Source organism: Wasmannia auropunctata, unplaced genomic scaffold (genome assembly GCF_000956235.1).
Source record: "Wasmannia auropunctata unplaced genomic scaffold, wasmannia.A_1.0 LD335240.1, whole genome shotgun sequence".
Lineage (NCBI taxonomy): Eukaryota > Metazoa > Arthropoda > Insecta > Hymenoptera > Formicidae > Wasmannia > Wasmannia auropunctata.
Genome location: NW_012027650.1, coordinates 12,358 through 26,578, shown reverse-complemented (window position 1 = coordinate 26,578; position 14,221 = coordinate 12,358). Strand labels below are relative to the sequence as shown.

The 14,221-nt window shown below is 29.1% G+C and overlaps 1 protein-coding gene and 1 long non-coding RNA gene across 2 annotated transcripts in view; one reads left to right on the top strand and one right to left on the bottom strand.

Annotated features, from left to right (window-relative positions):
* Window positions 1-11,870, bottom strand: part of LOC105457410 (glutamate receptor ionotropic, delta-1-like) — a 14,098-nt gene extending 2,228 nt beyond the window's left edge. Inside the window, exons 1-7 of the mRNA XM_011702060.1 lie at window positions 11,682-11,870; window positions 4,615-4,778; window positions 4,019-4,372; window positions 3,630-3,745; window positions 2,888-3,058; window positions 2,376-2,629; window positions 1,962-2,170 (exon numbers count right to left, since the gene is read on the bottom strand). Of these exons, the coding sequence (XP_011700362.1) occupies window positions 1,962-2,170; window positions 2,376-2,629; window positions 2,888-3,058; window positions 3,630-3,745; window positions 4,019-4,372; window positions 4,615-4,778; window positions 11,682-11,838 (1,425 nt within the window). The 5' untranslated portion in view covers window positions 11,839-11,870. The remainder of the gene's footprint in view (window positions 1-1,961; window positions 2,171-2,375; window positions 2,630-2,887; window positions 3,059-3,629; window positions 3,746-4,018; window positions 4,373-4,614; window positions 4,779-11,681) is intronic.
* LOC105457409 lies at window positions 7,559-10,262 on the top strand. The gene is made up of 3 exons (XR_975396.1): window positions 7,559-7,698; window positions 9,579-9,703; window positions 9,962-10,262. It is a non-coding gene; the product is annotated as an uncharacterized LOC105457409 (long non-coding RNA).
* Window positions 11,871-14,221: the final 2,351 nt, after the last annotated feature.

The window sequence follows — 14,221 nt, the reverse complement described above, 5'->3', positions numbered from 1 at the left end:
CATATATACCTAGCGCAATAATATTTTATGTCTATTTCAATCCTGTAAAAGCGTTTTTAAATCCGTTCAATCGTTTCGGTGTTATCCATTAGAATGCAAATGTCGGTAATTCCCGACCTTTCAGCATCCTCTTAACAGCACAGGAATATTCTGAGAACGATCGCAAAATTTTATTAATTAGCATTATATACCAGAAAATAAAAGAAAATACCACGACAAAATTATGATTAAAAAAATAAGTTTGGAAACTAATTTTAGTTTGTATTTCTAAGCGGTCACCCATCCAAGCTATATGTACCTAGTCCAGCGCTGCTTAACCTTTATGATCGTCCGGGAACGTGATGATCTATGAACATTTATTGGTAATAGATATATACCAGTGATACATCTGCTGAATAGAAGTTGTCAAGAAGATAGAACACATATAGTTAAAATATATTTCATTCGTAAATATAAAATTTACATATATTAAAGTACAAAATATAATATTTTGACTAACTTTTTTGTTCTCTTTGATATGCGTGTGTTAGACAAGCGTACACGTATCACTTTCCGTAACTTATTTGGAGTTATTTTTGAGATCATACACGCGCGAAAGAAAACGGAATGATACTTTACGAGATATTATTGTGTTGATCTCAGTTGTACAGATGATCGTAGTACATGAAAACGGAAAACGAAGATTATCATGTGCTGTTATGTAAAATGAATTGATATTTAATAAAACTTAACGATTATAAGATGTGCGTAAGCGTATACACACAGTATTTAAACACAAAATCGTAGTTGATTCTTTTCACATTTCTTTTAAATATTGTTACAACATTATTAAAATAATGTTGCAAATCTATATTTTAACAATGTTTCTGAAGCATTGCATTGCAATATGCAATGTTGCAACTTTGCTGCAATATTGCTGCAAACTTCTGTGCTGTGGGGTAAGTTATTGAAATTATTCATTATCCACCTTGTAAACGCATGAGAAACTTTAAACGCGTTTTTCTCGAATTGGCATTTTTCAAATCGGGCGTGTATTTTTCTTACAAACTACTGGGCCGATCGACTTGCGCTTTTGCATACATATAGTGTACATATTAGGCTATCGTTTGACCCTCCAACTTTTTGATCTCTTGAAAATTACTATTTTTCCGGACCGTGAAAATTAAATATTTTTTATTAAAAATCAAACTATTTTTTTTCAAGCATCGCCATTTTGTCAATTGTTCTTCAAATGATTTACTAGAGAGTAGAACGATAAACACATTTGTAAGAAATAAAATATAAAAAAATTTGTTTATTTGAGATGACGAGGACGGTCGCAATCACTACGCCCGATAGAAGAGGAATTTCAAAACATGACCTGCGCGTCCATTGTGCCGTGTGTAATTCTCAATAAAAAGCATTAAAAAAATTTGAGATGTTCAAAATATGTATAAATGTAAAAACAAAACATTACATCTATAGGTTTAACCGTTTTTATAAAATTAATTCTCAAAAATCACCTTAATAACGGACGTTCACACTAGAATACCCCCTTAATTACATACTTTCTAGTTCAAAATGTCACATGAGATCATGATCCTTTGTAATAAAATGTAAATCGAAAACAGGTCTTCAGTTTGTTTAAATGATTGCGTAAAATAATGTAAATTATAAATTTTGTTATTTATTATGTTTAAATTAGCATATAATGTTAATCTGGGAAAATTTGATTCAGATACGATTCATATTCGAATTAAAGAGATTCGATTCGATTCGATTTCGAACATGTTATAAAAAATGCAATTCGATTCAATTCGACCATTAAAATGCTTAATTCGCACACCTCTATTATTTTTCATAACTATCTTTTAATACTCATAATTTCTACACCATTATAATTAGTCTCGAAATATATGATAATACATTATATACAATAAAAGTTTTCATATTATTAATTTTCTCGATTTCGGTCTACCGACCTTGAAATAATATCTGTTATGTACTATATCCGTCGCGCCCAGCTTTAAAGGACTATTTAGAAGATCCGGAAGAGTTTTGATAGAATCCGTGGTAGACTGCAGCAAACCCACGATATTCGCTGTATAAGCCGCATAGAGACTCAGCGAGGTTAGCAGTAACATAAGAGTAACTATTCGAGACGAAACTCTGTACGGCTCGTACGAATATCCTGAAAGAGTACAATTTTATAAACCTTATAAATCTTATATTGAACGAAATAAAAATAATTTAGTCCGTACGGTCGCGAAATAAATATTTCGGTTTACGCATTTGCACGAGAAAAATAAGATTTAATCTCAGATTTTTCAGAATAATATTCCAAGCCTACGCTTATATAAATAATATTATAATGTTATCAAAAGTCGTTTCTCTACCTTGCTGAGCAAATGCACCTAAAAGAATGAGAAGATTATCGCTGATCGTTGGCTTGTTTGGATTTAATTGATTCCAATGGATTACCGATTTTGTCATCCCATCACGATAATATTCCCATTTGATGGATAAGTAGAGCAAACAGAAGACCAAAATAAGAAACACTGCGATCGCTACCCAAACATTTCGTTGAAAGGGCAAGGTAAATATGTTGCTCACGGTCGACAGTAAAGGTCGCCGAAATACGAAGCGCCCGCTGTGTAGATTTATAAATAAAACATTGATTAGAACATTGTAAAATAAAAAATAATAAAATAAAATAAAAAGTTAAATAAATAACAGTTTAATAATCTTTTTTTAGTCAAATTTACATTTAAAAGTTAAATTATAATCCTTTAACTGAAATTTTAATTATTTCTTGCGTCTCCCTATTAACGTTGTCTTTGAAATTGTCTTGAAAAAAACGTCTTTAGAAAAATAAGTTAAATTACGTTTTAATAAATAATTTTTTTACCACGTTTGTGTATACAATTGGATGTATTGCACAACATCGATACGTTCCGACACGAGAAATGTAGTGGTGCCGCCGATATCGATCTCGCGCCGTTCCAACATCCCGATCATTCCGCTCCAGGAGCCATTCTCGGCGCGATATCCCCAACTATTGGTGACTTCAAAACTTATCCTGTCGTAAAACAAAAAACGGAATTTTAAGTCGGCAATTTATAACGCAATATGTATTTCATGACTCGAAAATTCATCATATGCTTATAAACGAAACAAAATAGAAGAGAAGGTGGTATTGTCCTTGTATTATATATTATATGTAGATATATCTGCGCCATTAAGAGGGCGAAATGTAATGATTAATTGATGGAATAAAATATGTTTATTAGCCTATTTGTTTATTATTCAGTGGTACTAATATTAGTAGCGTAACTAGTTAATCTTTACACCCGGTGCGAATTCAAGATTTTACGCCTCCGCAGCTATTTTACTACTACTCGTTAATAGAAAGAGTTCTCGTTAATAGAAAGCATCTAATCATTTTCTAAAAAGCTGTAAAAATCAAAAGTCAAATATATATAGCTAGAGGAGAAGTTTAAAAATTTTGCATTTGTAAAATAAGGTAAAACCTAGCTAGATCTTTTTCTGATATTTGAATATTTCTGTCACTATTTGCCTCTCCTTCCTTTATCGTAACGAAATATTTTTTGTTAGCGTTGATATGATATTGTCGAAGGTATTGAACTCACGTTGCATTCATTCGTTTCACTAAATGCAGTATCCAAGGATAAGTAACCTTTGTGACAGGATCTATGGCTTTATCCTTGAAGTCGGTCAAATGATTGATCGTATTGGGATCCGTCATCTGTAATTGCAATAAATCTTGAAAGAAAATATATCTCTTTTGATAAAAAAAATTTGATAATTAAATTGGAGAGTAAATTATAGCGTCTTCGAAATTTTATTGTAACAGTGGCTAGTACCTTACTCGTTTTACTTTTCATTAATGTATCAATGTTACACACAAATGTTAAATGTTACACACATGTTGCATTAGCTAGCATACAAAATGCTTTAACAATGTCTCTCTGATATTTGAGTTTCTTGCATGATAGACGATTATATTTATTGAAAGTACCACGAGACAAGATTTAAGAGCCGTCTGTTGAAGATTTCTTCTTCTTGCTGATGCCACATCGATTGTGCTCATTCGTAGACCGTTCTCAATCGTCCAATTTCCACGATTTTCCCACATTACACCTCGCTGTGGACTTGGTCTGTATGCGGATAATAATTCGAGAAAGTCCCCATCGAATCTTCGCGCCAGGATTACATCGCTATCAGGATAGATCGCCAAATCTTCGAAGATTTCCAATATAGAATTGTCATATGTAGAAGTTAAATTGGCGTTATTGTCGTTGTCAATCACCGTTTTTTGATCTTGAAAAAGCAGCCACTTCATCGGAGCGATGAACATTCTTTTCGAATGTGCCTGTCATTGCATATCAGATCAATCAATAATTGAAAAATTAATACATAACATAACAACGGAAGTCGTTTATGTTGTGAGTCTTATCAGTCAAGATATCAGAAATATAGAGAAAAATTTCTTCATTTTTTAAATTATTTTATTTGATAATTTATAAATAATATTTTTGTTTGCTTATACTTTTATCTATAATATGCTTATGACAGATGTACATAAATACAAATATACATAAATATATATATTACCTGTTGTAAAATATTAACAGCGTAATCGCAATCCAAATTCAATACGTACAAATTTTGATGTTCCAAATTATTGTACATCTTTGGGTCAAATTCCTCGTAGAAGTTACGAATGTTATGCGATAAATAGTTGCTCGACAATATTCTTGACAATTTGGTCGTGATATCTGTGAAAGAATATTATATTTAATTCGATTTCCAGTATTATTTATCCGTTATTAATAAATAAAGATAGAAATTGTATTACATATATAAAAAAAATTAAGAAATTCTGGGCACAGTGCAGGACACATACATGCACGTAAATTTAGATTTGTATTTGATATACATATACATATATATATATATATATATATATATATATATATATTTATTTGTATTGTATAGATATATTATATTTGCTTTTTTGTATATAATAAATAATTCTATATGTATATATATTATGTAAACAAATAACTATGTATTTGCTTTAAAGAAGCAATACAAAAAATTATGAAAAAAAGAAAAGAAATCTTCAATGGCAATACGGATAAAAAAATTGTACAGTGTTTAATCCGGCAGAACTTGCCCGCAGTTAATAAAGTATTGTTTAATTATGTTTTGAAAAAGATTGGAAATATTGATATATATGTATAGATTTGTTGAAATAAATATCGATTTACTCCATTTAGACTGTTCTTGTTAAACAAAAATTGCAATCATACTATATGTATGGAATTATCAATTTTCATTCTGTACATAATTTTTAAAAGTTTTATTATTCTATCTAATAATAATGAGTAAAATTAATTAAAGCGTTTCTCTATCTTGAGTCGCATGCTATTGCCGGGGCATCCTACCATCTTCATCGCGTCGGGCATTTAAGTTGTTTACGAGCCGGGACCTTTAAATCGGGGTTTTAAATCGCCGGGAGATCAAGTGCGCGCGTACGAAGCGCGAGCACGCGCCCGCGACCGCGTGAGCGTATTTCTCACCCGGAACCTGGCGCCGCGCGGGATATTCGGCTACATATCTCGGCGCGTTTGATCGAATCCGATATTAGCATTGCGATAGACGACCAGAGCGGCCGAATTTAATTCTTGTTCTCTTATTTATTTTTATTTATTTAATGTTATATATCCTTTTAACTGTCAAACGTTTGTTCTCATTTTTATTTTAGTTGTTAGTGTTTTGCGAATTAATAAATTCGCGAAATTTAAGTTTATTCTGTTTTAAATTATACTTTCAGAATAATTTCTCACGCTACCGGCTTCACTTTCTTTCTCCCAAACCTGCCCGCGATCCCTTTGCCCATAGTAATCCGCGGTGCATCAAGGGCAGGTCGTTTCACATATATATGTTTTATTTATACATATATACATAGTTATTTTGTACATGTACAATGTCATTTATTAATGGAATAATATTAAAGAAATGCATTTTATTTTATTGTTAATTTAATTAATCTTTTGTGTCACAAATTTTTGTATCAGACCGATTAATTTGAAACTTTGTACTCGGGGATTTTTCGGGTTGCTGATTATGAATTAAAAATAATTTTAAAATTCTAAATGGCCGATCCAGTACAATGGATCAATAATACAAATAATTTTAGTAAATCATTTAACATTTTATTATTTATATAAAAATAAATTATTTAGTAAGGAACAGATTCAGTGATTCCAAAATACTCAGAAACTAACAATAAGTCATAAGACTATTATTTCGTTTTTCCATTACACCAGTTGCGCCATTTTGAATTTAATTTGTAAACGCAGCACAGTTTGTGGAACTAGAATATGTACGTAAAATTCACGCAGAAATATTAATAAGCACCAAGATCCTGCTATGACCGTTCGTTGATCTTCTCTCAATTTAATTTTTTAACACACATATACAATGTATATACATATATATAGTTAATTTGTAAATTTTGATCTCAGATTAGGATTCAGCAAGGTTGGGTAAGTTAATTTTTTTTTTTAACTAAGTTAAGTTAAAGTTAACAGTCTTAAAAATTTAACTTACAATGAGTTAAGTTAAGATACAAATTAGTCCATAATAAAACTGGTTAAATTAAAAGTTAAGTTAATAAAAAAAGTAATTAAAAATTAAAAGTAAAATTTTTTAAATTTCATAATTTTAAAATTTCTAAATAAAGTGTATATTTGTAATACTTATTTCTGTCGAGCTACGGAAAAAGGACCTATTTCGAAAGACTTCTTCTAACATGATTTAATGCATAAAAGGTCCGCGAACAGTGATTCCTTCTCATGGCTAAACTATATTTATTATATTATAACAAATGCCTTGATGTGCGTTCTCAAATTTAAGTTTGAAGACGCCAACACAATGCATTTTATTTTGGGTATACGAGAAGCACTAAAAGTGTAAATTCAAGAAAGTTATGTCAAAAGTTAATAGTTACCGATAAAATGTAATAATAATTTAAGTTAAAAATTGAGAATCTAAAATGTAAGTAACAAGGGAATCTCGCAAAGTGTTAAATTCTGTTTTAAATGAAAATTTGTACACTTATAGATCACGTAAACAGATGAATTTAAAAAATTAGTTGGTACTAAAACACGGTTTAAAGGGATGAAATCATCCCTCATATGTAAAGCAGTTTTTAGTTTCTTTTTGTTATACAATATCTCGGAAACTATTCAAGATTAATATCAAAAAATGTTTTACATTTTATGTATAATCACAAGTGGAAATGATACTAATAATAGCGTTTATACGTACACATTAAAATTACACGTGACGCTTAATGTTATAAAACAATTTATATATTCATATCGATTGAATATTGTTTTATTGTTTTTCGTGACAAAACGATATCATTTCCACATGCGGAAATATTGTTTTATTGTTTTTCGTGAAATTAAACGTTACTATTGCCATGCGTGGAATCAAAGTTATCTGTCTAAATAATGTTTTCTTACTTTTAGCGTGTAATCTAAGCAATTACATACATTTCCGGTATTTTTTATTGCACAAATGAGATATGAAATAACATATAAATACTCTTTAAAAATTGAAAAATCAACCAGTTATGACTCGTCGTACGACCTGCGTAATCGATTTTACTCCCCAGGAAGAACGGTAAGTTCTAAAATTCATACAATTTTTTACAATAAAAGCTGAGAATACAAATTAATAAATAATGAACTATGTATATAAAACTATTTATTGCTATTAATAATAAAATGTTTCTTGTTTTATTATTTAAACTTATTTTTAAAACTTATTTTAACTTAATAATTAAAATGTGAGCTATAAGCCTATAAGCCAGTTATTTAATGCTTTAATATAATGAGTTATAGTACATTAAAATAATATAATAAAAACGGATTTTTTGGCATACATTAGGTCATTCTCAATATTAAACGATAAAATTAAAACAAGAAAACAAATTTTTTTATCATAAAACGGCGAAAATAAAAATTCCGTCCATTATTAAAACTCTGCAAAATAAAATGTCGTAACAATACCAAAATCAAAAATTTAAACGCAAATCTTCAAATTATCGCAGTGGACTGTCGTCGAAAAGTATAAAACAGAAACGTACGGTCCTCCCAGATTTGAATAAGAGACAAGGTCAAAAATTGTCATTGTAAAATGCAGTAACATTGTGGAAGCTTGAGTAGCTGAATTCAGAAGTCTGTAAATTGTTCACAATTTAGAATAATTAACAGCATGAAAGACAGTGACAGTTTTGCCTTATGTATTGAAAGTCAAAGCCAAGTCTTAAAGCTATTGTAAGTCAAAGAAAGTTAAGTCTTATACCATGAAATTAAAATGGTAGGTATGTCTCTGCTTCAAATCTGGGAGGACCGTACGTATGTCTTATACTTCTCGACGATTGTCCACTGCGATAATTTGAGGATTTGCGTTTGAATTTTCGATTTTGGTATAATTGTTACGACATTTTATTTTGCAAATAGAGTTTTAATAATGGATAAATCTATATTTTTCACCGTTTTATGTTTAAAAAATTCTTTTTCCTTGTTTTAATTTTATCGTTTAACATTGAGAATGATCTGATGTAGGTCAAAACGTCTGTTTTTATTATATTATGTTAAGATACTAACTCATTATATATTAGAGAATTAAATAAACTCTGGCTCATAGTCCACATTTTAATTATTATTTCGTCATTTAATGAGCCTTTTTTTGTTTTATTTTATTTTAACTTATTTTATTTTTAAACTTTATTATTTAAGTTTCGTTATTTTAAAGATAAATTCACGTAAATTAAAATGGCAATTTCTATACAAGTATTACTATTATTATTATTAGGTATATTGCATGCGCATATTGAATAGTAGATATAAAAAATCAATAAATACATTACATAAAAATATAAATAGACATTATATAAAAAAACAAATAAAAAATTATATCAAATACCATATAGTTAAATAATTGTTTATGTGAGCCGACACAGGTGTTGATGTGTGAAATTCTTATTGTTACAATATCCAATCACACACGATCTGTGTGTAACTGCGCCGCACAGTTTGTCGATCTTGAAACACAGCTCTTTTTCATAAAGCCGGAAACTTGTAACTAATTAAATTGATAAACAATTTAATATCTTTCGATGCTAATATGCATCTATAAAATTCCTCTCTTCCCAAACCTGTAAAGAAATTTATTACAAAAAATAACATCTCAGTTTCCAGCCGGGAATTGATCAGGGGAGGGGAATCTTATAAATGCATATTAGTATCGAAAGATATTAAATTGTTCGTCAATTTAATTAGTTACAAGTTTCCGGCTTCGTGCAAAAGAGCTGTGTTTCAAGATCGACAAACCGTGCGGCGCGCAAATTGTTTGTAGTTGGATTGCAATAAAAATTTCACACACGAACAACTGTGTCGGCTCTCATAGGCAATTATTTCACTATATTTGATTTATTCCTTGCCTATTCTTTCTATTTAATTTCATTTAAATAAATAATATAAAAATAATAATTACAGAAAATATTGACAAGATGAAGAAAGAGACAAGATTTGTTATTTTCATTACTTTTATTATGCTATGGCTGTTTTGTTATGCTATTGCGGGTGTGAATAGAAAAGGTTGCCGTGGAAAGTCTAGAGGCGTAAGTATTTATACATTATAAGTATATTTTATGAAAGATAGTCGTTTTTTGCATTATAAAGACAAACAATGGAAACAATATTATAGAGTTAAAAAATTTTTAATTCTTGTTTTGTTCTGTGCATAATCTATATAAACTTATCAAAGCAAGAAAATGTTTCACATCTGTATCGATGCATCCGCAATATTATCCGCAAATTAATATTATTTTTTAATGTTGAATAACACAACTCTAAATATTACATTTTTAATATTTTAGTGTAAGAAGGATTATGATTGCTGTCTTTTTTTGAAATGCTATAATAGGAAGTGTGTGTCAGATGACTCATTTGGAAAAAAGTAAACTAGATAACAGACCTCTTTGTCCTGGATTATATCTACCAATTATGCAAGAATAATGATATACTAGAATGATAATATCGCATAATATCCTTATTTCTTGTATCTGACTATGGTGCTATTTCTCTTTATATTTATAAAATAAAAAAGAGAATTTTTCTGTTTTAACTTTAAATAAATACATTCAAGAGACTATTAATATTCTCCGTCTTATTTATTAATAATTATATATATATATATATATATTGTTCATAATTCAATGTATTAAATTCGTTGTGTATTATATTTAATTTAAAAAACAGGGAGAAAGAAAAAACTTTTTTATTAAAAACTTTTATTAAAAACTTTTTTATTAAAAAATTTTTAAAGATTATGTATTCAACATTATTTATAGACAAGAAATATACACAGAATAATCTCATAAATTATTGCATTATACTAATTTATCATTCTTCGTTAACTACAAATTTAAATACAATATTAAATTGTGATTAAATACATATATTTATAATATAAAACAATATTGATTTTTATTTAAAAATATAATTTTATTTTACACTTTTATATCAAATCTTTCTCTTTCTCTCTCTTTATTCTATAATTTCTAATTCCATATTGTATTGATAAATGTATATGATTATAACTCTTATTGTGATATTATTAAATAAAAACGTAATAAAAATAATGTTACAGCTGTTTATAAGAATTATATCAATCTTCTAGATGCAAATGTAGTTCTAAGACAATGTTTATTTCAAAGAAATATTTCACATTATTTAAACCAGAAAAACTATATGAAATTGTTGTGTCGCTATTGGTGCTAACAATCGTGACAACAAACTCAGTCGCCGTAAATTAAAAATCATCATCAGCAAATAAATTTAATATTTAATTAAGTTATATAAAATAATTACCGCTCGTATGTATAAAACAATAAATTAGATAAGAGTTAGGCTAATAAACGAGTAACACTTTTTTGGATTGATTAATTAATACAAAAAATGATAAGTTAATAATTCATGAATTGATGGTTTCTTTTCCATCAATTTATGCATTATTAAATTATCATTTTTTGTATTAATTAATCAACCAAAAAAGTGTTTCTCATTTATTAGCCTAACTTTTGTCTATTTTATTGTTTAATATTTTATTTGTAAATTTAAGTTTATACATTGTTAAATTATATGATTTATAGGTTTATCTACGTTTAACTTTGAACACTGCAATGGATGCGAGTGCACTGGACTCACAAATAGTAATTTATACAGTTAAGGGTTATTTCTCTATATTGTTATTTCTCAAGAATCTCTTTTTCTTTACATATCCTGTACAGTATTTTTGTAAATTTAACGAAAGGATAAAGAGCGAGGGTTTGAAATGCATCTAAGCATTTGTCTTATGTTAATATATGTAAGAGATATTTATTGAGATAATTATCCCAAATTTCCACATTTGCACTTGTTTAATTTGATTGATTCTCCTTTCTTGCACTGATTTAAAATTGAAGAGTATTTCCTAATTCCTTTATTAGCGTATTTTTTGCAGTAAATTATAACTAATTATTTGTCAAAAATTTCGAGCACTACCTTTTTCTCGACAAACAATCAATATAGAAATCACATAAATACGAAAAATCTTACCATGGCTGATGCACAGTTGTAGCGATACTCTCGATGGTGGGAACAGAGTGGGCGTCGCGTTGACGATAAACCTCACGATAACGTCGTCGACGCGAAATGACGCGATTACGTCATTGCCGAGTGACAGCGCGAGGATCCACAGGACAACGAGGATCATCTCGATGATTGCTCGTCTCCGCGTCGCTGAGCGACTGCGGATCTTTCGGGAATGAACAGAGAATCGATCATTTGCTCACCGTTTATTATACCATAATCTCTCGCTATATTTGTGATTACGTAGCGATTTGCGTAATTCCGCACACTATAGAATCGCGATTCCGCGAAAAAAAAACAGGCAATCAAGATAACGAGCGTTATTACGATTGAAATATTCAAAAATGATCATAAAAGACGACAGCTATGTCAACAGATTATATACTTCGAGGGTGCCTCTCGAGACACGATTTCGCCGAGCTTTCCTCGTTCTCGACGAATGCTTTTATATTCCTCCAAATGCACTGTTTGAGACGATAATGTCAGTGTAAAGCACATTATGTGAGTCCGCTAAGAAAGATAGCTGAAAGGTCTACAATGTCACATGTATATACTGTGGATCATATAAAGGTTGCAACACTTTTTATTTTGATAAGTTTTAGAATAAAGTTTTGCTTATAAAGCGGTTGAACATAATTGGTTAAATCCATTGGTATAGGAACCAATCGCTCGGTGAATAAACTGTGTTTCGAAAATGATTATAAAAAAAGTGTTGCAACCTTTTAACCGATGACTATACAAATACGTTCTTACTCATGTTAGATATACAATATCCTTTAAAGTTGAACAAAGCTGTGAAGCGCCGATCGTGGTGACGAGATAGTTATTTGTATTTCCGAGTAATACATATATTACGGGTTTTTTAATAATACCATAGATATTTGCAAATGAAATGCCAAATTTCAGAATTAATTGCAAAAATTGGCATATCTCAAAGAATATTAACTTATCGAACATTGGCTGCAATTCAAATTAATTTTGTAAAAATGTCACGGAACTATGTAGAATAAACCTTGATTTAAAATAATGAAATAATAGTTTTATTATTTCATTATTTTAAATCAAGGTACATTGTATTTTAATATTCATACAATATTATAGTGATGTGCAAATTAAAAGCAATTTTTCGTTTTATTGCTAAAAAAATGTTATTGATTAGCATCATATTTCAAAGAAAGATAGAGAATATACAACAAAATTATGATTAAAAAATGTATTTGAAAACTACTAATTTCACGATGTTTTTATAAGCATGTAACCTGCATCCCTCTACTTGATAACAAATGTATAAGTTTACCTAAAAGCATTCTTTTTCGATTAGAATTTTAAGACCTAAAAGCATTCCTTGTACTTAATAACGATATACATATACGTATTAAAATATTTTAAGATTAAGAATATTATATTATATAATATATTAAGAATATTATATATTATATATATGTAGAATATTATATATTAAGGATATTATAAGATTAAGATGAATACTTTTATATTAAGAATATTATATATTAAGGATATTATAAGATTAAGGTGAATACTTTTTCGACGATTCGCTAGCCCCAGAATATATTTTATTATTTTCCACTTTTCCGTTATGATAACGATGAATCATGCGATGACTCGCTTGCCCTAGAATCTTCAATATTTCTATTTTTTCGATATAGAGGACCCTCCGACTGCACATCTTGTAACACGCGAGTAATAAGGTGCTATAAGAAATTATCAAGCAATGCAGTAGCGGCGCGACGCCAATAGTAAGTATAATAATGTATAAAAATCGGATGATGACCTGTGAGTATACGGCACTGGCACTGTTGAGAAGCTACTGCTAGCTTTATCTCGAAATTTCGCCTCGTCAGATTTTCGATTTTAATATCTCGGATTGTAAGATTTATCGAATAAAGTTTTTTTTTTAAAGGGACAATTCTCGCGAATCTTACAAGCGCTTACCCATGCAATTAGCCTTCCGTAACGTTGCTTAACCTTTGTAATCGTTCGCAAACTGCTGATTTAATTGTGATGATCCAAGAATATAATAGTATATCAGTATAATAGATGTTGTCAAAAAGATGAAATATGTATAGTTAAGATATATTTTACTCATAAATAAATGTAAAGTTACAATTTTTATTAATTTTTGCATATAATAGAAAATTCAATTTTCCTTTGGAAAGCTACTTTCCTATTGAATCATATATATTATGCTATATGTCGTATTATCGAACGCTGTGTAATTTCAATATTAAATTATCATATGCAAGTATACATTGAGGCAATTAAAAATTAATGCACGCAATAATTGCTGCAATTTTGAAAGAAGATTCATTATAACGTCTTCCAATAATATTTTAATGCGAAGTTATTTTGTAAGATTGCTGAAATATTGACATAAAATTCCATTAATCTTCCAATGATAATATGATGTAATATTACATTATATATAATGTAAGGTTAGTGTAAAGTGATAAATACCGGTAATCTTCTCACTAAATTATGTAAAATTG